A 27,963-nucleotide genomic window follows, 5' to 3' on the forward strand; every position below is an offset into this window, starting at 1 on the left:
CGTGTTGTGAAGAAGTGACGGCAGGAAACAGGCTAACTGGATCTGGCAACCAGAGCATTGTTCCTAACTTCAGCTAACTCTAGTTTCAGTTGAAAGATGTGGCAGGAAGCCAAATTACAGGAGTTAAATAGGAATTTGAGAGTGGTAATAATTCAGTATGGGGACTAATTCAGTAGTCCTCCAATCTGGCCAACGGTACTCTGCTGTAAATTCTCTCCTTCGCTCCCTCCCCCTCCCCCCCCAAATAAATAAATAAATCTTTAAAAAAAGAAAGAAATATTTGTTTTGTTGCACTCTGGACACATTAGGTCCTATCGATTTTTTCTTTAAATCTCTCTTATTTTCAGTAGTTCAATTATTGTGATTATGGTATGGAGAAAAGCTCAACTGGAGATAAGTGTAACTTTTTAAGTAATAGCTTTATTGAACTATCATTCACATACCATAAATTTACCCCTTTATTTTTAAAATTTTTTAAAAGATTTTATTTACTTGAGAGAAGAGAGAGTGAGAGAGAGAGAGAGAGCGAGAGCATGAGTCGGGGGTAGGAGAGGGAGAAGCAGACTTCCTACTGAGCTGGGAGCCCGACACAGGGCTCGATCCCAGGACCCTGAGAGTATGATGTGAGCCAAAGGCAGATGCTTAACTGACTGAGCCCCCCAGGCGCCCCAGATTGACCCCTTTAAACTGTGGTGTGTGGTATATTCAGAGTGTGCAACCATCACCGGTATCTAATTTTAGAACATCTTCATCTCCCACCAAAAAAGCCTCAAGGCCATTAGCAGTCACTCCCCCTTCCCTTCCTTTCCCTCCCCTTCAGCCCCTGTCAATCACCAGCCTGCTTTCTGTCTCTATGGATTTGCCTGATGTGGACGTTTCAGATACACGGACTCATACACTGTGCAGCCTTGTGTGTCTGGCTTCACTCAACTTGTTTTGTTTTGTTTTGTTTTCTTTTTTTCTGGCATGATGTTTTCAAGATTCATCAATGTGGTAGTACGTATTATAATAGTTTTATAAATAAAACTTTTGATGTGCATTTCCCTGATGACTAATGATGTTCAAGCATCTTTCCACGTTTATTGGTCAGTTGTGTGTCTTCTTTGTACAAATATCTATTCAAACCCTTTGCTGTTTTTTTTTTTTTTTAAGATTAAAAAATTTTTTATTTATTTGACAGATAGAGACAGCCAGCAAGAGAGGGAACACAAGCAGGAGGAGTGAGAGAGGAAGAAGCAGGCTCATAGCGGAGGAGCCTGATGTGGGGCTCGATCCCATAAGGCCGGGATCACGCCCTGAGCCGAAGGCAGACGCTTAACCGCTGTGCCACCCAGGCGCCCCCAAACCCTTTGCTGTTTTTAAATCAGGTTATTTTTATGATTGAGTTATGCGTTCTAGATACAAGTCTCTTATCAGATATTTTATGTGCAAATATTTTCTCCCATCCAGTGCTGTCTTTTCACTTTATTAATGATGTTCTTTGAAACACAAAGGACTTGTTTTGATAAAGTATAATTTATCTAGTTTTTCCTTGGTTACTTGTGCTTTTGGTCTTATATCTAAGAAACCACTGCCTCACTTGTGGTCACGAAGATTTAGTATGCTTTCTTCTAACAATTTTATAGTTTTTGCTCTTCCCATTAAGGTCTTGGATCCATTTTGAGTTAAGTTTTGTATAGGGCGCGAGGCAGTGGATACATAGCTTTAACATTTGTTCATTTCTCTCAGAACAGAGGCTCGGCCCCAGTGGCTCAAGCTCAGAGCTGTGGAAAGGCCCCGGTAAGCATTTGCTGTCCGATTAGGCCAGAAAGCTCAGTGGGACTCTGGTTACACACAGCCTTGTAACCTCCATTGAGGGTGTGAGCTTATCTTGAGACAGAACCAGACCTGCACACTGGAGGACTCTGGTGGCGGGGTGAGGAATGGGGCAAGACTGGGGACTTGTTAGAGGTTATTGCACTAATTCAGGGGAGTTGAAGGCTCATTAGGGTAATGGCAGTGAACACTAAGAGAAGTGGTAAGACAGGAGAGAATATTTAAGGAGGCAGAATGACAGAAGACCGAATAACATAAAGAATACAACTTGTGGTCAAAACACGGTATGAATGAAGTCACTGGTTTTATTGAGCAGCTCAAACTAGTCCCGAAGGCGACTGTTCAAGAGGCGTTCCAAACAGCTTCTGAGCAATGTACAGCCTCCCCCAAGGCTTAAACAGTACCTGTGCTCATGTGCACATTAGTCTTTGTTAAGAGTCAGGTTCACTAAATGCATTCACTTTTCATATACTTACTTGCAAATAATGCAACAGTATAGGTTTTTCAGTACTTCAGGCTAGATTTTTACTCAAGTAAGTCCAGAAGTGTGAGGTTCGCCTGTTTACAGACTCTGGTCTACAAAAATGGGAGGTCTCAAGATACCAGAAAGTTTATTCATAGCCAAAAATAAAAAAAGATTTCTTATTCTCCTGAAATAGGAAATATTATATTCCTATAGTCAAAATGATTAACAATTTTAAAGTTTTTTTTAAAAAATTCATTGAGAATTTTGATGAAATTCATTTATTTCAGTAGAATAAAACAATAAGCAGCATGAAAACGTAAAGTGCTACATAAAAGCCCCACAATACATAAAATTTGAAAGCTTTCATTGGCTTCGACAGTTACAGGGGAAACAGACATTATCTATTTTTTTCGAGCATGCTATTTTAACTACCTTGCTATGTAGTCATGTGCTTTGTAGGTCAAAGAAAAAGCCATGAATTACCTAAATCTGAGGACTGGGGGAAGGAGTCCTAAGCTTTTACCAACCAGATCACACACCTAGTTTTGTCCTTGCACTCTAATTAAAGGGATAAACTGGGGCTTAAAAACTAACAGTTTTCTGAAGTCTCTTTGGGTGATGTTCAAGTACGAATAGCCCCAAAGATTGATTTTGCTCATCAACTCCACAATGGGGACCTGGCTGACAACTTAAGGATTTTTAGGTAGCCTCTGTGAGCCGAAAGGGAAAGAACAAAAATATGCCACTTACAGATACGTGTATCGGGTGCTTAAAAAATGCCAACACAAACAAGAAGGTGGTCTGTCATTTGATAGGGGAGGGAAGAGAGGCAAATCAGACAGAGAAGGACCAGCTCAGTGCAAAATCTTCTTGGCTTAATCAATCTTAAAGTATTGGTACACACCATGGAAACATGTAACAAGACTACATAGTCCAGAGGCCGGCTCAGGTTTGACTGAGAGGAAGTGGAGGAAGTGGAAGGAAGAGAGCACACGATTAATCTCAGCACAGGCTGAGAGCAGGGGACTTTCTTCTTCTCAGCTGATAACATTATCTGGTCTTCCCCATTATCTCCTCTTGCTAGGAGACCACTGAACCAATATCTCTAATATTTTGCGTTCCAAACCGACACTTCAGATTGTGCTTTCTCATGGCAATAAAGTTATAAAATGGTCACCTATAATTTTCCTGACATAGGGGGTCCTCATAAAGTCCTTGAGCTTTTTTTAAGACTTTACCAACTTCGGCTGTAGATGTAACAGAAACAATCTGTAAACACTTTTAAAATGCTAATTTATTAAAGTTTAAGACAATTATGTATTATATAATAGTATACAGTATGTTCTTACTTTAGATATGGACATAAAGAAAAGATGGCTATTAGATGAAAATAGAAATTGTGTCTGATAACAGAACCAAAGTCCATAGCAGCAGTAAAATTAAATTTGCCTTTAATACTATTTTACAAATTGTTTCTATCTTGCCCATAATTTCAGTTAGTTAAAACTACATTCAGGACTTTATGAATACCATCCCCCAAAGTGTTCAAGATACATTACGAACTAGCTTTTTGGACTTGTCTAGAACCTGAACGCCATTTACAACACTGAGTTGTTAAAAAAAAAAAAAAAGTAACTCACAAATGCACTTTTAGAACATAACCTATTTGAAAGCAGGGGACTGCCTGTATTTAAAAATTAAATCTTCATTAACAAATACTCTCAGGAGTGCCCTCAATGCTGCTACTGAACGTGTTGAAGGCAATGTTCTTCTGTGATTCTATGTTCTCACCAGGCATTATGATGATGAAATTCTCTGCTAGAATCCACGGAGCTAGCTAGCATAACCTATATATTGACTTCGCACTGAAAATTATTTCTTGGGCTTTGATTAGGTGGACAATTCTAAGTAAAGGTTTTCCTAATTTCTATCACTGTTACTTGGGCCCTGAACTTTTCTATTAAAATGGTACATGAAATATTTCAACATTATACATATTCCTGGAATAATTAAATTTATAGTGATTACAAAGCTAGGCATATAATACCTTCAAAAGAGATACAATTCAAAGCAGAGCAAACATTAAAATCTGAAGATCTTTCCATTTGATTTCTGGAAGAAAATCAAGTGATTTCCTGGCGTGGACCCTTCTTTCCTTTAAAAAAGATTTATGGAAGACTGTTTCCTTTCTTTCTTTGTAAATCTTGTGTGCATTTGGGAGAGAAGGGGATAACAGCATATCAAAGTGGTTACAAAGCATTATTCCCTCCAAATAACATCCAATAACAAAGATGCAATCTCATTTCCTCATAAATGTTTGACTGAAATAGTTACTTTCACTGAACAACATTTAGGACACAAAGTAAGTCACAGAATGGGCATCCCAGTATATCTCCTATGAATGACATTCTCAGCAAGCTACTTGAAGAGCTCTACTTTCCCTTTTCAACTCTTACCCCTATATCATTCTACATAAGCAGAAACAGAGTACTCAATAAACGGTATTGAGTAATTAGTAATACTCACCGGAACTTAAAACACCTTCTTTAATCCAAAAATTTCAAAGGGTCATACAGAAGAAAAGTATCACAAATTTACATAAAAAGCAGCTGAGGCATGAGAAACAACAGTAAGTTATTTCTCTGTAAAGCAGGTCATATGGTGAGACAAGGAACTTCAACTTCCAGTCCCTTAAACTAAGCAGACACAGTCTGAAAGTCTAGCTGTATCTATACTGAATTTATAAGGATCAAAAAAGGAATGAAGGGTAAATACAAAATAATCTTTTTGTAAACAATTCTTAGATTATACCCAATGCAGAATGTTTAATGAAGCAGTTGAGTCACAGCTCTTAAGACACAAAACAATATTATAACTCAAAGTCAAATATGTACTCATTGGCCAGATATATTCGTCGGAATATAAGAGCTGCCAATGCCAAAGTCAAGATGACAATCAGAACAGCAGATCCGCCATGATCGGTGTGGTTGTCTCTTGGCTGCTGGCCCTGGATCACATCTGGGGAAGTGGACGACCTTCTTTGACTCTGCTGCTGGGCTCGGCGTTGTCGAGGGCTCATGGAGGTATTCTTAGCTACGGGCTGAGCAGGCTGTTGAAGGGATGTTACTGAGGGGTTCTGGGCTCCATACTAGGAAATTTAAGGAAATTTTGTTTGAAATTGGCAAAGAAAACGTATATATGTAGCTGTTATCTATTCACGAGTACACAGAACCTCAGAGCACTAAAATATGACTAAAGGCAAAACTACCAAGAATGATCTGAATGCCATAACTAATTACCCTCCTGAATAAGCCGACAATGCAACTTATTCTGAGTACGCATCAGGCAGAGGAGGACTTTATCAGCAACAAATAAGACGAGGACAGAGTTCAGCCATTTGCCCTATAGATGACTTTCTCCTCTCCTTCCGGTGTAACTCCAGCGATACCTGTTAAACATCTGGGCACCTCACTTGCAGGAGAGCCAAGGAAGGAAGCAATCCGGTTTCTTCTCGGCTTGAAAAATTGCCATACTAAATGGCGAAAAGTTTAACTCTCAACAGTGCGCCTTTCATGACCCAGGCCTCTTCCAGCATCATCTTACCACATCGACATGCTTCCACCGACAATCACACAGCACACGGAAGAACTGCAAACCGTACGTTCTTCACAGCAGCACTGTCACAAAAATTAGATGTGGTTTCCAAGCCAGGATTATTTTTTCTCATAACTCCTGTCAACTGAATTGAGCACAAGTCGAGGAGAACCCTTTACTGTGTATTTGAATTGTGTTACTTTCTGTACGTAAAGCATACTTGGGCACACTAGCTGGCCCCGCAAAGCGCGAGGTATCAATGCTTTCTACCTTGACTGCTTGGTCAAGCATAACCACAATGTGGTACCACGTGACTCAAAATCTTAAATACGGTTTATAGATAAGAAAGCTCTACAAAATATGAATTCCATTTTATTTATATAGACCCCCTAACTCTACCTCTAATAACCTAATGGACTTTAATTCTTTTTTTGAAAACACCTTAAACTGGTTATATTAGAGCCAATACCCTTTCAAATAAAAAATAAGAAATGCATGTTTTCTTCAGAATAACTTTAAAAACTGAGTAAATATAAAACATTTAAAATACCTTCCATTAGAGAAAATTTCAATATTTAGAAGGGAAAAAATCAAATAATGTAATTCAAATAATTTTTTTAAAGACCGTATTATTTATTTGAGAAAGAGAGAGAGTATGGGTGGGGGGGGCAGGGAGAAGGAGAAGCAGATTCCCCACTGAGCAGGGAGCCCAACAGCCTCCCTCCCAGGACCCTGGGATCATGACCTGAGCCCAAGGCAGCGGCTTAACCAACTGAGCCACCCAGGCGTCCCTTAAATTTTTCGAAAAAATAAGAGGATGGGCTTTGTCCTGGCAACAGCTATAACCATTAGGGAAGAAACTGCTGATCTAAGTTACCCTACAGAGGAAATTACACTTTAAATCTGATACTCATTTCAACATTAAAAGGTCTGACTAATCTGAGTTTCTTAAAACTGTCCTTTGGAAGCACTCAAATGTAGTGACCCATAACACAGAGATAAAAAAGGAACTACTGACTTTGAGTTAAAAATAAAAGTCAATGCTGACACTGAATCAGAGCTGCATGGACTTGGGACTTCAAACTGCAGGCCTCCCAGCAACAAGGAGCTCACTGAAGGGAGCAAATTCACAAAGCAGCAGCACTTCATGAGCTCTCTCGCAGTCACGGGCACCGTACAGGATCTTAACCAACCCTCATCGGGCTGAGCTGCGTTGTAGCAGCTGATGCAGCAACACTGCGTCTGAAATCTCCCACTCTTCTGACAGCTCAGCCAAGAAGCTAGAAGGGTCTGAGGCGGCAAAAGTGCTCAAGGCCTACAAGGAAGGCTCTTAAGGAAAAACATGAAGGTGCCATCAATCCAGAAACCAGCACAAGAGATTGATTTGGCTTAAAGATTTTATTTTATACATGCTATTTTTCCCAGTAGTTTGAGGGGAGAATACAATGCCCATATACCTGACTAAAACAGGGAGCCCTGTCATTACTAGGCTGGCTCTACCACTTTGGAGATGCAGGGCCCTAAGCAAATTATTCAACCTAAGACTCAGCTCCTTCATCTGTACTGTGAGGATAATATCCAAGTCTGTAGTTGTAAGGATTAAAAGGAGTAACGATATAAAGTGCTTAGGATATACAACTGCTGATTAAATGCTAGTTAATAGTAATACCGTTACTGTTAATATACCCCTTTGGAGACACTAGATTTAGGGTTTTTTTTTTAAGATTTATTTATTTGAGAGAGCGAGCGTGCATGCAGATGCAGGGTGGAGGGGCAGAGGGAGAGACTCTCAAGCAGACTCTGGCTGAGCGCTGAGCCCTACTTGGGGCTTGATCTCACGACCCTGAGGTCAGGAACTGAGCCAAAGCCAAGAGTCCATCACTTAACCTACTGCACCACCCAGGCGCCCCACTGATTTAGATTTTTTTTTTTTAATTTTTTTAAAGAGATTTTATTTTTTTATTTGACAGAGAGAGACAGCCACCGAGAGAAGGAACACAAGCAGGGGGAGTGGGAGAGGAAGAAGCAGGCTCCCAGCAGAGGAACCTGATGTGGGACTCGATCCCAGGACTCTGGGATCACGCCCTGAGCCGAAGGCAGACGTGCTTAACGACTGAGCCACCCAGGCGCCCTGATTTAGATTTTTTAAAAAGTCATTACTTAGGAGAGTTTTTCAGACCCCTGTTAGTATGATTAACATATTTTAGGGGCGTGTGGGTGGCTCAGCCAGTTGAGGGGCCGACTCGTGGTTGCAGCTTAGGTCATGATCTCGGGGCCTGAGATCTGCCCACCCATGGGGAGGCGTCTCCTTCAGATTCTCTGCCTCTCCCTCTGTCCCTCCCCCACCTCCCACACACACCCACTCTCTCTCTCTAAAATAAATACATAAAATCTTTAAAAAATATATTTAGAACAACCATCCCTTAAAACACTGACTTTAGATGATATTTTAGTACATGCACTTAATGGAAATACTCAAGGGACATACTGCTTTAATTAGATTCCTGTATTTCAGATGCTTTCTTGATAATATATTACTATTATCGACTAGTGCTGAGATACCATAAAATTCTAGAACTTTTCCTATTTAAAACAATCCCATCAAGAGAAAATGATAACAACCCCAAGGTTATAGACTCAGAAAAACCTAGACTGCTTGGAGTTTAAGGACTAACTGGACAAAATTCTGGCAGTTCACATGAAGCTGGCTTTAACATTTTCAAAATGGTATGTATGATTGGTGGTAGGACTTCTATCTTTTTGCTGTTGACCTAAACTTGTCCAAATACACCTATCACTGAATGAAGACTTAAGTCATACCAGTTTCCGTTTCCTTAGTTAAGATGAAGCAATCATTTTTGGGAAGGTAGAAGTATATGACATGTGTATTTAATTTAATTAATTTTAAAAAACCAACAGTCACAAATAATTCCCTTGTAATACATATAAATTTTCCTATAATAATCTAGAATAACCAGCATCCGTGAAGGAGTTTTGTGTTTGCTTTTTAATACAAAATGGAATGGCTCATTCAGGACCTCAATCCCTAGGAAGAGGGAAAAAATCTAACAGACTGGAAGACCACAAAACTACCATCAGTATTTTCCCCATTTCTACACAGCTAAAAAAATCTGCATCAAAAAGCAACAGATGGCCTGATATTATCTGCTGTATTTAGACTTTGGGCAATCTCTCGCCCCCTCAAGGCTAAAAAAACATGGCTTATCTGGGATTTGATGTATAACATTTGTGAATTTATATTACACTTGCATGTGAAGCAGCCCCCCCTAGCCAAAACCAAGTTTCAATTACTTCCATGGTGATCAAATTATATCATCATACTCTGAGATAATCTGTATGTAAATGTAACTAAAAGCTTAACTTGCAACTGTAACAATTGATTACTTCTCGGTGTTTTAACCAGAATTGGTATCAATTACCTGTATCTATGAAAAAATTTTAAGTTTTATGTACTTTAAAATCAAAGTGCACACCTGAAACTATTGGAACATTGTATATCAACTATACTGTAACGATAAAAATTAAAACAAAAGAAATCAAACCAAACCAAAATGGAAAATACCACTGTAATAATATTATTGGTTGTGAAATGTAATTTACTTAAACTTCTTGATTTCTTTGCCTGTATTTCTAATATGTTTTTAAAGTGCCAATCCTAAGATTGATTTATTCAATCAACAAATATGTATTGACCACCAACTATATACAAGGCAGAAGGCCAGGCACTGCGGATACAGTGCAACAGAAAGACAGCTCTGATCCTCAAGGAACAGATATGCTGGGAAGATAGACAATAAATAATTAATGATAAAATAAATTACAAGTAGAATAAGTATAACTGCAATATGCAATAGGGGGAACTTAACATAGATTTAGGAGACTGAAGACAGATTGAAATACATCACGAGTATCAGGAGGCTGTCCTTACAGGTGAAAAAAGAGAACCACCCTCCTCTCTGGAACCATGGGATGGTTCTATTTTTTAAAAAACTATAAAATAAAAAAAAAAAATTAGAATTCTAAAGGTGAAAAGTAAACTGACTTTTTTTAATATTTCAAGGTAAAATATATACTGACTAAAATTAATTCATAATATCCCTCTGCGATTCATAAAATTACACGCAGATCATGTAAAACCGATTAACTCTCAGCATTCACTTTTTCCTTATACCTCCATCTCCAGTCCTCCAAGTACTTCCTCCGGCACACCCTCTCCCCTTCTCTCTCCTACCTACGTCTCTGCCCATCTCACTCTCTGAAAAGGAGAGAACCACCACTCAGGACTATTCAGTTCCACTTTATAGTAAGTTATTCCTGAGGAAAGGGCAAATCTGTATTTGCCAGCTTCTATTTCAACTTTCCTGACCCTTTAAAATCCTCTCTAAAACTGAAGAGGGGGAAAAAATGTAGCTACTCAACCAGTCTGTTACCAAAAAGACATGTTTTCTTATATACAGAAAGGAAATCAATGTTTTTCTTCGATAGTTCTATTTAGCAACTACCCAGTCACATTTTCTTAATCAAACTCTGATGACCTATACCCCCCAATATTTAGACAATAGGTCAGGGCAGAACTAACAAGACACATAGTATTCACTTACTTTTTCATTCAACAATGATTTATTGGACACTTACTATGTGCAAGGCAGCACTGTCCAATAGAACTTTCTGAGACGATAATGTTCGATATCTTCGCTGTCCATTATGGCAGCCACCAGCCACAGGTGGCTATGGATTACTTGAAATGTGGCCAGTGTGACTGAGGAACTGAACTTTAGATTTAATTTTGAATAATTTAAATATAAATTTAGATAGCTCCATGTGGCTAGTGGCTACAGTACTGGGCAGACCAGGTCTGAGGCAAAACTTTGGCTCTAGTCCTTCATTAACTGAGTGCCTGAATGCAACTTATCAAACCTGCCAAAGAAACAGTGCCTATTTAGAAAGTGGCTAATGTATGTACATTTGGTTTTATTCAGAGTGTAGTGCTATACTGTAACTAACTTTTCAGAGAAATCACAGAATTCTGGAGAGATGACAGGACCTAAAAATTATTTAGTTCAACCCTATTTAACAAGAAAGAAGGCCCAAAAAGTATGAATAATTTGCTTAAGATAATATGACTCATTAGAGGGAGAGGTGGGCTGGAATCCAACTGTCAGGAGAATCAAAATATTCAGATATTTCATCTAGAGACCTCCTCCTCCTCCTACTGCAGATAATGATAATGATATAGGCATACACATATGTAAAAGACAAGAGCCATACCGAGGTACTGGCCGTAGCCCCCTGGAATGTTGTAGGTATCTCATCCTGTAAATCATTTAGTGAAAAAGAGTGGTTTAAGTCCGGCTCAGCGATAGTCTTTCCAGATGAATTGACTTCTGCCTATAAAAAGGTACACCCAAGAGCAGTGTTACAACAGGAAATGTACAGAATGAGCCACACCTATTCATCCTCTTTTGGACTTATTTTAATTGCTAATTTAATATCAACTATCAATCAGTTAAACATTGAGCGCTCACGTGTCTAAGACTGTGCTAGGTGTTTCAGGAAGAAGCACAGACAAAACCTGTTCTCAAGGAACTGTTACCTGGTGAGAGACAAAACTAACACCCATGGTTCATAATCCACAAATCCAAATTAATTTTTTTCAATTTCCAGGTGAAGTGTGACATGTGAGATTACTGACAGTCTTTATCCCACATTAGTGTAAATATTCCCAGGTTTGCTGAGGGAATAATAGACTTGATTATGGGGTACTGCCCCAGATTGCACTGCGGGTACTAAAATACGGTGTATGTTTGGTATTTTCTAAAATGCGAAAATCTGATGTACAAAACGCATCTGGCCCTATGATTTTCAGGAAAGCAATTTTAAGTACAATAGGAATCCTCAGAAGGAAAAAAATAACCAATACTTATTAAGCACCTCCTCTTCCAGGCAACACAATGAACAGAAGGAAAAATTTCTCGCAAGAACTGGATATGAAAGGACAGACAGGATGTAAGACAGGTGAACAGGGAGGAGGTAGCATCTTGCTTAATGCAGGTTGACATTTTTTAATAGAGCTCATTAAATTCCAGAAGTAACTCTATGTTTGAATAAGACAAATGTGGGAAAAAAGGATATAAGGGAGATATGCCAAAATATTAACAGCAGTTATCTTGGGGGGATGGGATTATGTACAATTGTTATTTTCTTCTAAATTACTATACTTTCTATAATAAGAGCTAAAATTTATTAAGTATCAGGGACAGTTCTAAATACAATACATTTAAGTGAGTATTAACTCACTCAATCCTCATAAGAATCCTACAAGATAAGTAACATTATTATTCACAGATGAGGAAAAGGTACAGAGTGGCTAAGTAATATGTCTGATATCCTACGACTAATAAAGAGCAAAGCTGGGATCTGAACCCCAGAACTGCATACCAGAGTCCAAGCTCTTAATCACTATGCTGGACTGCCTTTGGGAATGTATATGATTAGTTTCATAATAAGAAAAAATTATTTGTAAAACCTTATTGCAACAGAACTATATTGCTTTACTTTCTATCCAGAATTTGGCAGTAAACAAAAGGGTCACATAGAATTTATTTACAAATTTAGGGTACCTTAAAACTGATTTGTCTTGCTAGTTCCTTGGCTTCTTGGTCAGCTTGGCTTGAATCACTTCCAGATTTTAAAGGCAACAGGACATCCTTCATGGCACAGCCACATCCCTCACAACAGAAATCCTGTGATCTGGTAGGAAATAATTTTTTTAATGCGTATAAATCAAATACTTGAATGTTAATTCAAGACACTCAAATACCGAATGATTCAATTCAAAATAAAAGAACCCTGGATAATTCCATATCATATTCATCTACATGTAAATTAGACAATTATGACAATATTATAGTTCTGAGACAAATATACAAGTTAGGTTGGTGTTAAAAAAAAAAAATTCATGTTGGGGTGCCTGGCTAGCTCAGGTGGAAAAGCATGCAACTCTTGATCTCAGGGTCGTGAGTTCAAGCCCCATGTAGGGTGTGGAGATTACTTAAATAAATAAAACTTAAAAACAAAACAAAACAACAAAAACTGAAGTCAGTTATATCTCAATTTCTAAAAATGTAAAGTTAAAAAAAAAAAATCCAGGGCTAGTTTCCACTTTTTTCCAACATACTATCTAAAGAAAACTAAGCTTTACATCTGTACAACAAAATATATAAAATGTCTAACTACACTGTCCCCAAGATCACACATAACAAAACTATGTTGACCCTGTGGAAAAAAGTCACTATAAAGTTTGAATTATGTTTTAGCTGAAACATACATAAAACAGTAAAGAAGCCACCAAAAATAGAATTTTCAGATATTTCTAGGAAAAAATTCACCAATCCTATTTATCTAAATAGCAGTATAACTTATGCAAAGTGAAATAAGTCAGTCAGAGAAAGACAAATAGCATATCATTCTACCCACATGTGGAATTTAAGAAACAAAAGAAACAAGTTAGGGGTGGGGGGAGAGAGAGAGGCAAACCAGTAACAGACTCTGAACTACAGAGAACAAACTGAGGGTTACCAGAGGGGAAGTGTGTGTGGTGGGGGAGCATGCCAGAGGTGGGTACAGTTAAACAGGTTATGGGGATTAAGGAGCGCACTTGTGACAAGCACTGGACATAAGTGATGAATCACTGAATTCTACAACTGAAACTAATATTGCACTGTATGTTAACTAGCTGGAATTTAAATACAAACTTGGAAAAACATAAAAATAACAAAATAGCACTATAACTTGAAAGACAGAGAACTCATATAAAATCCAAAGACTCTGAAATTTATCACTCATTATATTAAGTAGACTAAAGATAAATCTGTTTACTAGACTTCCCAAGATTTATTTTTCTATATTTTCGTTTTTCCCTTTGTATTCCAGATATAGCCAAAAGTGTCCTGAAGTCCACAAGAGTGCTGAGGATTTGTATGAGTGGAAATAAATATGTATAATATATAGAAGGATATATTGTTTCATTGCTGAACTTTTTAAAAATTGTTTTATTGTACTTTCATCAATAAAATAAAAGCCTTCGGTCTTTAAGAACATGCTTTTTTAAAGATTTTATTTATTTATTTTATTATTTATTTGACAGAGATAGACACAGCCAGCGAGAGAGGGAACACAAGCAGGGGGAGTGGGAGAGGAAGAAGCAGGCTCATAGCGGAGGAGCCTGATGTGGGGCTCGATCCCATAACACCGGGATCACGCCCTGAGCCGAAGGCAGACACTTAACAACTACGCCACCCAGGCGCTCCACTATTTAAATTTATTAAACAACTTCATGTGAACAAAATAAATGTAAAAGTAGTATTAACTTGTACTTGTTGCTGACTATTTTTGTTTCACCAGAAGCAGCACTGCTATCCATATCCTTTTGAGAGTCAGCTGTATCCAAATTATTTGCATTAAAAAATGTCCACTTTTAACTGAAAAGTCAGATGAAACTTAAAGGGGAAGGTTAATTTTTAACATATTAGTTTATCCACAAGGACAATATGCTACCATGGATGAATGCAAGACCATGTTTTTTAAAAAGCCTCTATCATAGACTAAGAACCTAGATTATTTACACTGGGAAGTCTAGAACAAATAAACAAAGTTCTTTTTTTCCTTATACATGAAATGAACTGGATAAAAGTATCAGGATAGAAAGCCAACAAAGAAAATCAAGTAAAAACAAATGCTATATATTCGAAGTACATATTATAGAATTTGTGAACAACAGCTGCAGTAGGGTATGTCCCCAGAACCTGGAAATAAGGTTTAAAAAGAAAAGTTGTTGATGAAATCCAAGAGTCTACAAATCTTTCAGACACTAAGATCTATTTGATTTAACAAACATCTACAGAGGACGTGTTCTGGGCTATGCTAAGGTAGGAAATACCATCATTTAATTAACGTAATGTGTCTGAGAGGCGGTAGACAGTAGAGTCCAAAGCAGGAAAACGACCAAGATCAAGAATTACAGGACGTAAGTACTTTTAAATACTCGTTCTCCTCACCTCACTGCAATTTTGGAATCTTCAACATTTGCTGAGGGTTGGGTCTAGTATTCTAGGATTGGAAAGCCTCTCGATAGGATTTCTTATAAGGTCTCTTCCCTATGCACACTGATTTAAAAATAAACTGGGTTAGAAGTTGTTCTTAAAAAAAGAGAGCAGGCATTAGTCTTTGCACTACTCAAAGGAGAGGCTACCCTGAATCAGATGACTAATCTGGGTTATAGAGACAGAACGCATCTGAAAAAAACGAGATGGAAATACCACTAGGAAACCATAACTTGATAAAGAAAATCTCCTTTACTTTATTTTGGATCATTTATTGAGCATTTGCTTTGAGCCTGATACTGCAGATGCAAAGATGGATAAAGCGGACTGTCCCTCCCTACCCTTAAGAAGTTTTTAATCTTATGGAAAGCTACATATAAACAACTGCGTTGGGTTTTGGGGGGTTTTGTTTTGTTTTTGTTTTTTCCGTCTGGAATGCTGCCCACGTAGAGACAAATGACTAGAACTGTTTTCTCAGAGAGAGTACCTCTCACTGCCGTTGATATTACCAACTACTTTCTAAAACTAGACAGCATGAAATCAATTCTTTAGACTCTGGCCACCCCTGAGTAGTAAACTGCCACAAATGAAATTCTAAAATAGCAAAACTAGACTAGATCCTGTAACCAAGGTAACTCACAAAGTAAGAGACAGAGCCCATCTCCTAACGGTCACTACCCAGAATAGTATTTAAATTTTAACAAAGAAAGAAATGCAAAACTTACTTTTTGGCAAGTGCTCTTCTTTCCTCTGGTGTGTAATCTAGAGAACCTATGGCCCCCTCTCCTTTTGTTGGCATAAACCCAATGATGGCTAGTAATGCTGTTCTTACTGAAATAAAAAGTAAACATCAATCTAAGTTGTTTTGTAAAAGGAACTGGGTTTACTCTGGAAAGGAAAAAAGACACACAGGTTTTCACTGAAGAGGTCTAGGTAGGGTGATTTTATTAAAATGACGGCAAAAATTGAGACAAGGTAAGAATTTTTATTCTTTATTCAGTAACATCAAATTAATTATCCAAACAGTCTCAAGAAGGTGTTATAGTTTCTAATGAGGAACTGATTAGAGTTATAGAAGACGTATATTCACTTTAAACTAATACTCACTACTCCAGGAAGGCTGCCAAGTTTCAGGGTGATGTCCTGAGATGCTCAAGCAGATTTTCTTGCCTACTTCAAACCGCCCGTTAGCCTTAGGGATGAATAAGGCGTTTTAAAAACTGTATATATGTTTAATGTTTTATACTTTGTAAGATTAAACATATTTTATAAATAAATAATTTTAAAAGAAAACTTTAAAAGAATATAATCTCCAAGGGGACACAGATTTTTGTCTTCTTACAGCCGCTCCACAAATACTTGTAAACGAATAAAAGCCGTTTTTAGAAGCTGTAGCACCAGCCACTCTGGAAAACAGTGGGGAGGTCCCTTAAAAAGTTAAAAATTGAGCTACCCTATGACCCAGCCATTGCACTACTGGGTATTTACCCCAAAGATACAGACGTAGTGAAGAGAAGGGCCATATGCACCCCAATGTTCATAGCAGCATTGTCCACAATAGCTAAATCGTGGAAGGAGCCGAGATGCCCTTCAACAGATGACTGGATTAAGAAGCTGTGGTCCATATATACAATGGAATATAACTCAGCTATCAGAAAGAACGAGTTCTCAACATTTGCTACAACATGGATGGCACTGGAGGAGAAAATGCTAAGTGAAATAAGTCAAGCAGAGAAAGACAATTATCATATGATTTCTCTCATCTATGGAACATAAGAACTAGGAAGATCGATAGGGGAAGAAAGGGATAAAGAAAGGGGGGTAATCAGAAGGGGGAATGAAGCATGAGAGACTATGGACTATGAGAAACAAACTGAGGGCCTCAGAGGGGAGGGAGTGGGGGAATGGGATAGACTGGTGATGGGTAGTGAGGAGGGCACGTATTGCATGGTGCACTGGGTGGTATACGCAACTAATGAATCATCGAGCTTTCCATCAGAAACCAGGGATGTACTGTATGGTGACTAACATAATGTAATAAAAAAAACATTAAAAATAAATAAATAAACCCTGAAAAAAAAAAAAAGAAGCTGTAGCACCTTTCTGAAATCTAAATAAATGACATATGATAATGTCCTGATGTCCTCCTCTGAGTACAGTACTGGGCTAGGCTCCGTGAAGGATCTAAAAGAGAAGACATGCAGAGGCTAGGAAAAACCTGAGGACCTGGTGTCACCTAACTAGACATTGGTGCAGGAGGCTCTGAGACAGGAGTGATTTTCCTAAGGATGATGCAATTTCATAAGACAGGAATACAAAAGAGACAGATCAGAGGTAACGATTTCTGTTTGGGACATGGATCTGTTGTCTTGGGAGAAGAGCTGTTGATGACGTACAGCAGACAGGCAGAAATACAGACACGCTGACATCAGAAGAAGATACACGTGTTTGGTATCCGACTTCACAGAGGTGACCGGAGAAACCATTTCATAGAAATAAGAGAAAATAGCTGATGTGTGAACTTACAGAATATCCATACTCAGAGGAAGGGAAAGGAAGAAGAGGCATGAAGTTAGAATATAGGCTCCACGGAGCCAGAGAATTTGACTTGTTCTCTGCCACACCTACAAGGTGCATGACATATGGTTTTTTTAAAGATTTTGTTTATTCATTTTTAGAGAGATTGGGGGGGCAGAGGGGGAAGGAAAGGGACAAGCAAACTCTGCACTGAGCATGGAGCCTGACACAGGGCTCAGTCTCATGACCCTAAGATCACGACCTGAGCTGAAATCAAGAGTCAGACGCTTAACTGACCGAGCCCCATGATGCATGACATATGTTTAATAAATATTTGCTGAATGAAGATTAGAGAAGACTTTTCAAAATAGAGGAAGTGAACCAGAAAGATCAAATATTGAAAATCAGGAAGGCAGGGCTGATTCTCAGACAGTGTGCTAACCATGACCATACATTGGTTAACTACTAAAATATTTCTGTACTTGTTGGTTAACAGCTGCTGCCCCAACTACCCACCCCCCATCCGTTTCCCCATGCACCAGCCCCATCCCCTGGACCACTTGGCTCTCCCCATGATCTAGCAACTAAAAAGTGACTCCTAACATAGTAGGGTCCCTCCAGGACCCTGATCCAGTCCTACTGCCGGTATTAACAATTCTCGACATCACCTAATAATTGTTAAGGACAAAATTTTACATGCTAGGAACTTTATATTGTGATTGTATTTACCATACACAACCCTTGACAGATAAGAAAACTGAATTTCAAAAAGATTATGCAACCTGCCTGGTGTAATGGAAAGAGCAGTGGTCAGAATCCAGGTCTATTGGCTCTGAAACTAATGTTCTTTCCACTCACTAAATGTAAGTAAAAGCAGCTTTAGTTTAGTACGTATTGATGAATACCTTTTGTTTCACCATTTGCTCCTCCATGTGTGTCAGATATTTAACTCAGATGGTCCGGGATGAGGACTGAGAAGAGGCAATGCAATTTCTCAAACTGGTCTCTGAGACTGCTGTAGTAAGCATGTGGAATCAGCCTGCAACAGGCTAAACTAGGGGAAGGATGTCTTGAAGTTATCAAAGAGGAAATAGGACAACAGCTTAAAGAGGTAGGAGAGATACAGATACAGAAAGGCTTTTGTGTTTTGTTTTGCTTTTTTCAAGGTTAGAGGATAATTAGACATACTTGCAAATTAAAGGAGAGCTTAATAAGTAAGAGAAGAATTTACTCTGAAGGAACAACATCCCAGGAAAAAAAGAGAAAACTGGATCAACAGTTTTCCTTCACATGGAGGTAAAATATGTGAAGACAGAAATTCTAAGATATAAATAGTAATAATGTAACTAACATTTATTGAGAACCCTGTGACAGTTCTTATTTTCAGAGCCGTACGTAAAAATAAGGAAACTGAGGAAAAGAATATAAGAAAGGTGAGAAGTTGAAGATGACGATGTAAGAGATATAATAACATTAACTACCTTTTCCTGAGTACTTACCAAGTGCCAGACACTGTGCCTAGCACTTTGTATCCACTAATTCATTGAATCCTATCAACCACACTATGGCAACTGTGCATTCATCAGCATCAATAATTCCTAGGAATTATTTTTTGGGGAAAAGACTGTACTATCAAGTCCTGGTCCCCAAAGACAAAATTATAACAACGTTCTGCTTGCTTGCTTGCTTTCCTTTTTTTTTTTTTAAGATTTTATTTATTTGACAGAGAGAGACACAGTGAGAGAGGGAACACAAGCAGGGGGAGTGGGAGAGGGAGAAGCAGGCTTCCTGCCGAGCCGGGAGCCCTATGTGGGGCTCGATTCCAGGACTCTGGGATCATGACCTGGGCTGAAGGCAGACGCTTAACAACTGAGCCACCCAAGCACCCTATGTTTCTTAATGAAAATGAGTATGCTAACCATGCTTTGCAGTCACCATGAAGAGTTAAACCACAAGCATTCCAAAAAGCCAAGAATTCTTACCGTTAAAAGAATAATGCTCGGTGGCTTCATGGGATATTCTGGGGGCAGTACTATTCGTCCATGATAAACTCCTCCATCAAAATCAGAATCTGGGGGCCCTCTAACTGTGAAGTGCCATTCAAAAAGGTTATCCTGAACAAAAGCAATAACCAGCAAGGAATCAATAACATTAAAACGTTTGATCATCTTTATTAACGAGTACCAGAAATATTTCTGGGTGAGAAATATTAAATGTTTCACATTATTACTAGAATAGTTTCTAATACACAAAATATCTCAAGTATAAAAGTTATAAATAAAAGCTATTTAATCTAGTTTTCATGTCCCACGAGAGCTAAAATCTTTTTTAAACAAATGCATTTAAAAACAGCTGAGCATTGTTATATATTCATAAATTAGATTACAGATTTAATTAAGTTAAATTAATCCTTGAATACTAATTAGTGATAATTATTATATAATCAAATAATTGCTGTAAATGTAGATTATTTTAACAAACTTTAAAAAATTATCCCTCATAGATGCTTAAGAACTTGTTTATTTTTAAGTAGTCAGTAATATTAATAAATATGCTATCAACATCACCTTAGAGTCCCCAAGTACTTTACAGTTTACAGTGTGCAAAATATTTGCACATACTGTATTTTCATTATTATCATGGAAACCAGACTGAGCACATTTAAATACCCTCCTTCTACAGATGAAAAGACTGAAAAGAAATAGAAATGTTTGTGCAAAAAGTCCAGACTAGCTGCAGGAGTCCCTTCAAGGGGCCAGGTCATCCAAACTATAAAGAGTTTGGGGTTCTTTCCATTACCCCTCCCTCCCTCATACTCAAAACCTAAAACCAATCTAGCATCTGAGACCATTTTATGGAGAATGGAAATTTGCTATGTAGGATTCTGAATGGCTAATGAAATAAATACTAAGAAAATACAGGGAGTAAAATACATCAATAAACCACACCAAACATATCTGTAATGACTCAAAGCAATGAAAAGACAATTTTAAGGAATTCATTTAAAATATTAAAGTATTAACATACATATAAAAGATGGAAACTAACCTCTAATGGCTGTGCATGGTAATGATCTGTTGGGTCCTTCAATTCTGCTGCTTCTTTCATTAAACGCTTAACAGCTAAAATAAAATTCATAAGATAAAGACATTTAAAATTCACTTTTCCAAGAGATTAGCACAGATTTACAAACCTAATGAAAAAGTTCCTACTTCAATAAAAAGTTGTAGAGGGATAGTTCAACTGAGTATATGGTGAAAGTTTAATTATGAGGTAATAGTATTAACTGGAGAGGGGAAGGGCATGGTAGCTAGGCATTAGAAGAAATATATATTAAATTAAATATTTAGGGCAGTACTATTTTTATTTAATAAGTACCTACATATGTTTCCTATGTGCTAGCACTCAAACATTAACTCATGGAATCCTCAAAACAATGCTATGAGATAGGTACTATTTTTATTCCCATTTTCCAGACAAAGAAATTGAAACATGGAGAGATTATGTAGCTTGTCCAAGGTCACAAAGCTAGTAAATGACAGCTGGGATTCTAACACAGGCCGTCCAACTCTATCTTGTTAATATGTCTATATTAACAAAAATGTGCCCTCTGGAATTCATGCTCATGAACAGGAGACCCCCCCCCCACATCCTCCACCTCTTGGGAATTTCCACCCACTATCTTGTATTAATATAAATGGGTGTCCCCAGAGGTCACTGAATCTCCACTGTTCTAACAGAATTCCTTTTTTTTTTTTTTTTTTGGTAGGTTCCATACCCAATGTGGGGCTTGAGCTCATGACCCTGAGATCAAGAGTCTCATGCTCTACTGCCTGAGCCCGCCAGGTGCCCCTTGAATTCCTTTTTGAAATGACTCTTCAGCTTAATTAAAACTTCCAATCCACAGACCCCATAATTTTCTATGCCTACCTACACCTATATTCACTTCCCTCTTTATCCACACACTTGGCTCTTAGGAGTTTTTTCATAATCCCCTAATAAAATACAATGCTAGCTGACCCAACCCAACCCTCTTCTTATTTGGTATCTATACCCAAACAGCTGAGCATTACTGAAAGGGGGGTGGGGGGAGTCACAGAGGCAGGCACACTGATAGAGTTATGATCCACAATCTCCATTGGGACACAATGCCACCTAATGCTCCTGAATTTCTCTGGTAAGCCCACCAGCCCACTCCAACTAGCACCCCAAGACTATTTCACACCTGTTTACTCCTCGTCTTATTCTTCTTCCACCTCCTGGAGTTAATGGGCCTTTTCCTTCCATGATTAATGACTACTGGCAGCTTATCACAACCAAGAATCCTCTCTGTATCTGTACCCTCTTTCCTTCCCTACTGGCTCTCAAAGATCAATCCTTTGATCCCAGCCCCTCTCACCTCAAGTTTTAGGTGCTAAAAATGTTAGGATACTAGTGTAGAGAGCAAAGCCAGGAGAAAACCAGGTAGCCCAAGGCTCCCCAAAACTCTGCTTGAAAAACAACTGCTGTAGTTCCATATGTGCTAGAGAGAAGTACGTACCAGGTGGGCACCTAACCTGAGAGCTGACATTAGAGAAAAGGGGTCAGGTACTGACATCTGAAAGAAAGACAGTGGGAATTATGCACGGGTATGAATAGGCAGAGGAAACAATAACAGTAAAATATATGGACGTATAGATTGGAATGTTACAGGGAAAGAGGTTAACTGAGAACACTTCCCACACATACAACCGAACAGTTCAGTGTGTATCAGGACTTCTGCATAAAATTTCACATTAATCAAGGGGTCCTAAGTGGGGGGAAAAGGTTAAGTCACCATGGTATTCCATAATTACTAATTCTTTTCCATCTCCTACACTGAACTAGGTCCCTATAGGCGTAGTGCAGACTTTGTTCACTTGGTCAAAATATTTGAACATCAACTATTTATTGAGTATATATACTAGATGTTACAGCTACAACCAAAATAAAATATAGTTTTGGTTACCAAGGAGCTTGTAGTCTTGGGGCAGGTGTTGGGGGAGTCAAAGAATTGAACAAAGCCTCGTGTGTGGAACATGGGGGGTAATGTGTCTCAATAAGTACCTGTATGTTTCTTTTTTTAAAATTTAATTATTCATTTGAGAAAGAGAGAGAGCAGCGGCAGGAGAGCACAAGCAGGGGGAGGGTCTGAGGAAGAAGGAGAAGCCGACTCCCCACTGGGCGTGGAGCCCAACGCAGGGCTCAATCCCAGGACCCCAGGATCATGACCTGAGCGAAGGCAGCTGCTTAACCCACTGAGCCACCCAGGAGCCCCTACCTCTATGTTTCTAATCGAGCACTTACCATGCTCCTCAGCTTGCAATACTATTCCCAGTCCCACTCCCTGTCTCATCTAGATTGGCTTTAAGCAACTTCCTCAAGAAGGTCTCCCTGACACCTTCCCTTGTACACGCTGAGGAATAATTAGAGATTCCCACCTGCACAGATTAACATTTCTAAGGCGTCCTGGAGCGGAGTGGAGACCAGAAATACTCTCCAAGGAATTCTAAGGGTCAGTCAGGTTTGGAAGCCACTACCCTAGAAATTAGATTGAGCCCCCTTGCTGTAAGCCCTCATAACACTCTGTATTTTATCATTTATAAAGTTTATCTCATTCGTAATTACTTAACACCAGTCTTTCCTGCTAAACAATTTACTTCACTCAGGCTCCTCGGGGCTTAGCACACAGTAAGCACTCAAATAATAATTTAATTGAATTTTACCATCACCCCTCCAAAAATCTCTTTCCAAGCATCTGATGAAAGGCAATGGTTTTCAAACTTACTTGACAATAAGATAAAATCCTTTTTTTAAAAAAAAAGCTTAATGAGAACCTCAATATGTAAAAGAGGTAACAGAGCTATTTTGGTTGAAGAAGCCAGCATGGAAGGACCTTCAAGCTGTTTATCCCCTTCAACCTAGTCTATTGAAGGGTCCCATGGAACAAAGATGGAAAAACCCTGGTTTAAAGCCACACAAAAATATCATTCTTTCAAATTAATATTATTAGATATAAATAAAATCATGGAAGCTGTTATGAAGTTAATTTATTTGGCTGCCGTCGGCAATCAAAAATGCCATAGAGGTTATTTTTCCTTCATTCCTCATCAGCTGGCTGAATGATTAAGCTGAAGAAGTCAGATTTTATGTCATTCCATCCCCTTACCCCATTTTCTCTGCCCTTCTCCCAGTTCAATAGGAGAGAAAAAAATAAACACCCGTAGTACCTGGACATTATGAGAGATGTAAGAAAGGGTCAGAATTGATTTAAGAATGTATTTAAAGGCACAATCGTTTGCTCAACAACTAAACACGCTGATTTTTTAGTTCATAGGCCACACAGGCACATACCACATGAGAGCTAAAGCCATGCAGCCAAACAGAAGGTAATATTAGTCTACTGTTTCCATGATCTTTTTTTCTTGAAATTATATATATTATAACCGCCTTAGTGCAAAAGAAAATGGATTCTGAATCAGGCTGCATTAAACTTCTGGCTCTGACATTTTGTAGCTCTAAATCCTTAAATAAATCATTGAATTTTATTCTTTTTCAGTGTTTGTACCTATTGAATGGGAGTCAGTAATTTCTTCATATAATTCTCCTTTCCTTCCCCCTCTCCCCTTCCCCCATCACAAGTTACTAAGGTCAGAAACAGATTGGGCTATAAGGCTCTCTCCCTGGTTCAAAACCAGGCAGTGAGCATATGTAGCTGGCCTCACGGCATAGCTCTCTTGTTCCCAAGGAGAAGTATTACTGCTGTGGAATAGGCAAGTTTCGAAACAATGCCTGGAACTGGGGCTGGTGCATAGTCCGCCACTCCTGATACTCCTCCATCTCTTGCTATCACATAGTTAAAAACTTTTTCTGATCATCTCCTCTCTTATCTCTTTGCATGGTTATTCAAGGAATTCTTCTACTATGGTGAGATAAGATGTGCCAGGGAAGGGAAAGAAGTGGGGAGCACCTGCACGCCTGCTCTTGTTCTTTTTTATGGAGGCCACTTGATCCCTCTAGATCCAGGCTCTAGGCTGCATGGGCATCTTCCCACGCCCAGGCTCTGCCTCACTAGGCTTACACTGGGCTTTGGAGACAAAGCTCTAGCTAAAGAGAGCTTTTACAGGTCACTGTCTCTCACGTATCTAATTTCTCTCGGAAAGCAGATATCTTAATATAAGCAGTCTCCAAAGCATAGGGAAAATGCAGGAGGCAGGTATATTGAGGATATGAACCCAATGTCTGCTCCCCAAGTGCCTCTTCCTGCTCCCATAGTGAAGGCACTTAAGCAAATGTTTAAGGACTAGTGTTTCTGCCCAGAAAGACCCTATAAATGTACCCATTCAACAAACATTTAAAGAATGTCTGAGTGACGGAGACTTCTTGCCTTCAGAAAGCTCATAGTGAGAAAGCGATGCAAACAATTACAGTACCAACGCTGACTACGTGCGCACAAATACAGGGACTACCTTATCGTCCACCTAATAGTCTGCCCAGGGTAGCTGGACAAGGCTCGACCTTAAAGAAGCATGAAGAATGGGAATTTCCGACGGATTAAAGGGAAGCCACTCCAAGCAGAGGTTCCAATAGGGACCAAGGCATACAGGTGAGAAGAGCAGCTCCATCTGGACAGTCACTTGGGCAAGATGGATACAGGGCAAAAATACAAAGGAGAAGAAAAAAAAAAAAAGGCAAAGGAGCACAGCTGTAGGATAATAGGTTGGTGAGAAAGGCGAGGATGGAATCGTGAACAGCCCTGTAAGGCCAAGCTAAATACTTTACTTTGAACTTTATCCACAGCTATTAGAAAGCTACGGAAAAATTTTCAATTTGAGGAGTGATCAAATCCGTTTTGTTTTGTTTTATTTTGCTGGCTCTGCTGAAAATAGTGGCTGAACAGATAAATGTTTGCATCTATCTCTTAGACACCAATCACCTGCTAAACACACCCATAGGCCCTTCTGAAGAAAGCTGCCACAAGAGGTTCTTTATACCTAGGTCTCCCTACTTTGTACTTTGAGACCCTACCATCTCGGCCAGAGCAGTCCCAGAAAGGCACCAGGGAGCTTGATGCAGAGCAACTACTGATAGACTAAGTCAGAGGCTTCTGAGGTGGCTTCATACGGAGCTCTGCCCACAACCACAAGTCCGTTCCAGAAAAAATCGCAAAGAAATAAGTTTTCCCACTTACAAAATGAATTACTATCCACATGCTAGCACACTGGCCCTTAACCTGTATGTGTATTCTCTTAATTGTACCATCCATACCTCTAAGACAACTGCACATTACAGAGAAAGGGTTCTATCTCTTACATTGTGCAGTGCTTTTAACCATTTTTTTCCACATATGCATTACTCTAAAAGTATCATATGACAGAGAATAAAACAAAGGAAGGAAGCATTTTCACCATGCCTCCTAGCATTTCTAGTAAGTCCCATATATCATCTAATTCACCTTCACCATGAACTCCAAATGATCCACACAGTAACAGAACAAACAAACAAACATTTTAAAAAATCCCCTCCTATAGAACAGCAACAACACCTTTGAGGAAATGATACCAAAAAGAGGAAGCAATTTATAACACAGAAGCATATTGACCAAAGCTCAGCCAGCTGACAGATCATATACTTTGGAAATGTACAAAATTCCGGAGAACTCTGAAAGCTTTTCATAATCTATCGAAACCGAGCAATGTGCTGTAACAACAATGTCTTGGGACCCACCAGTTCTCCATTCCAAACTGCAGTATTATTTATATTTGCATTATTCTCTGGGCATTCCACTAAGTACCTCCGCTGTCCTAAGGAACTTGGTACCATGTGACCAAGGAGTCACCATACATTTTTACCCACGTAGTTTTATTTAAATCTACCACAATCTAAACAATTTAAGCATTCTGCCATCTAACCCTAAACCTAAGGTTTTCTTTCCCTCTTTTACTTTCCTTCTTTCCCCCAGTGTTCTTAAGAGATGGGCAGGGTGTGTGTGTTGGGGGGGGGGGGGGCTTCCTTATCCCACTGAAGTTGAATTGTATAAATGCATTTCTTGGAAAGCCCATAGCTTTCACCAGGTTTTTAAAGGGGTCTATGGACCCCCCAAATGTTATGACCCATTCTACACACTTGGTCACCTAAGAACATTTCTCAGCCTGAGAGCACTCAAGTTAACAATGCTCGGTTCAATCAATAGCCTCAGACTTTTCTGAGGTTTCTACATCTTAAGTATTTTTTTTAAAAATCAAAGATTTACAATGTCAGCTCTTTCCATAAGAATGGTAATCTTGGTGATTCCTACTGAAAAGATGCTTTCTTGGAAGGAAAAAATAAGCAGCAGCAATATTCAGTTAAACCATCACTAATATTCTAGGATTATCACTTAGAGCTGAACTGTGGAGTTTCTCCCTCCTAACAAATTTATCAAGGTACAGATGGAATAAATACCATTTACAGAACCTAGTGATTCATTTCCAGCCTGCCTTAATATGAAAGAGCTGCTTACTTTTCTTGCATCTTTATAATGCACCAGAAAAGAACTTGAAGCTAGGATTGTTTGGGCTGTTCTGTGAATGAAGCAGCGGCACCAAATACAGGAAGTCTCTATGACTGAATATAGATATATATCATGCTAGTCGTCTTGGCAAAAATCATGGTTAGCTCTAAAGTACACGGCTCATCTAACTAGTTTTCTTAGTCTTTGGTTAGCTGGTTTAGCACAGTATATTTCCTCTAGGTCTGTAATTCCATTCGCCCCAAATGCTGCAAATGGGATATTTAAACAACCAAATGCTCACATGCAAGTGAGTCAAACAGCTAATAAAAGTCCGGTGGCAGCGACGAAGGGATAACGACGGTCTGTGCTCAGGTACCGCAAGGGACTGTTAACTACTACCCACGGACATCACCTTTACACCTGTTCCCAGGGATGAGTTAGGACCCAGCACTACGAGAGCAAGATGAGGAAAGGGAAAGGCCGGGTGCTGCGGGGAACTGGCCGGTCCCCAGGACTGACGGCCGGTGCCCGCCCGGCCGCCCTGCGGCCTGCACCATTCCGGCAGGCGGCGGTCTCGCGTAGAGCGCGAAACCCCGAAGCCGAGCCGCGAGAGGCGGCGGACGCGAGGGAACCGCAGCGCCGGGCCCGGGAGCCCAGGGTCACTCCACCCTCCCCGGCCCACCCGGCGGCGCCGCCCGCCGCCTCCGGCCCCGCTCACCCGGACTCTTCAGGTTGTAGCGGGTCTCCATGGCGGATCGCTGTCCCGGCTCTGGCCTCCCGGCCCTCCGCCTCCACCTTTCCGCGCCGCAGCGGCCCGGGCGTCAGCGCGGCTCGGGCCGATTGGGCCAGGCCGAGGGAGCCTCCGCAGACGCCGCCCAGCCCCGGCCCGGACTGCGGGCGGGAGGGATGGGGGTGAGCGTGCGGGCGGGGCGCGGGCT

At 39.5% G+C, this 27,963-nt stretch overlaps 1 protein-coding gene across 1 annotated transcript; it reads right to left on the reverse strand.

The window, feature by feature from the left end:
* Positions 1-2,099: 2,099 nt before the first annotated feature.
* Positions 2,100-27,938, reverse strand: UBE2J1 (ubiquitin conjugating enzyme E2 J1). The gene is made up of 8 exons (XM_045807071.2): positions 27,744-27,938; positions 20,563-20,636; positions 19,497-19,628; positions 16,105-16,189; positions 15,723-15,828; positions 12,517-12,646; positions 11,165-11,284; positions 2,100-5,429 (listed from the first exon to the last, which is right to left on the reverse strand). The coding sequence occupies exons 1-8, from the start codon at positions 27,772-27,774 to the stop codon at positions 5,151-5,153; spliced, it is 957 nt and encodes a 318-aa protein (XP_045663027.1). The 5' UTR covers positions 27,775-27,938; the 3' UTR covers positions 2,100-5,150.
* Between the last annotated feature and the right edge of the window lie 25 nt (positions 27,939-27,963).

This window comes from Ursus americanus, chromosome 11, assembly GCF_024610735.1.
Source record: "Ursus americanus isolate L20-20 chromosome 11, mUrsAme1.1.p, whole genome shotgun sequence".
NCBI classification, from domain to species: Eukaryota; Metazoa; Chordata; class Mammalia; order Carnivora; family Ursidae; genus Ursus; species Ursus americanus.

Excerpts from the sequence above, each read along its gene's own strand:
- UBE2J1 (XM_045807071.2), bottom strand. The coding sequence starts at position 27,774 with ATGGAGACCCGCTACAACCTGAAGAGTCCGG. Across the intron at positions 16,190-19,496 it reads CGAGCATTATTCTTTTAACG|GCTAACGGGCGGTTTGAAGT; the intron begins GTAAGAATTCTT and ends TTCATCCCTAAG. Across the intron at positions 15,829-16,104 it reads TTGGCAGCCTTCCTGGAGTA|TAAGAACAGCATTACTAGCC; the intron begins GTGAGTATTAGT and ends TTTTTATTTCAG.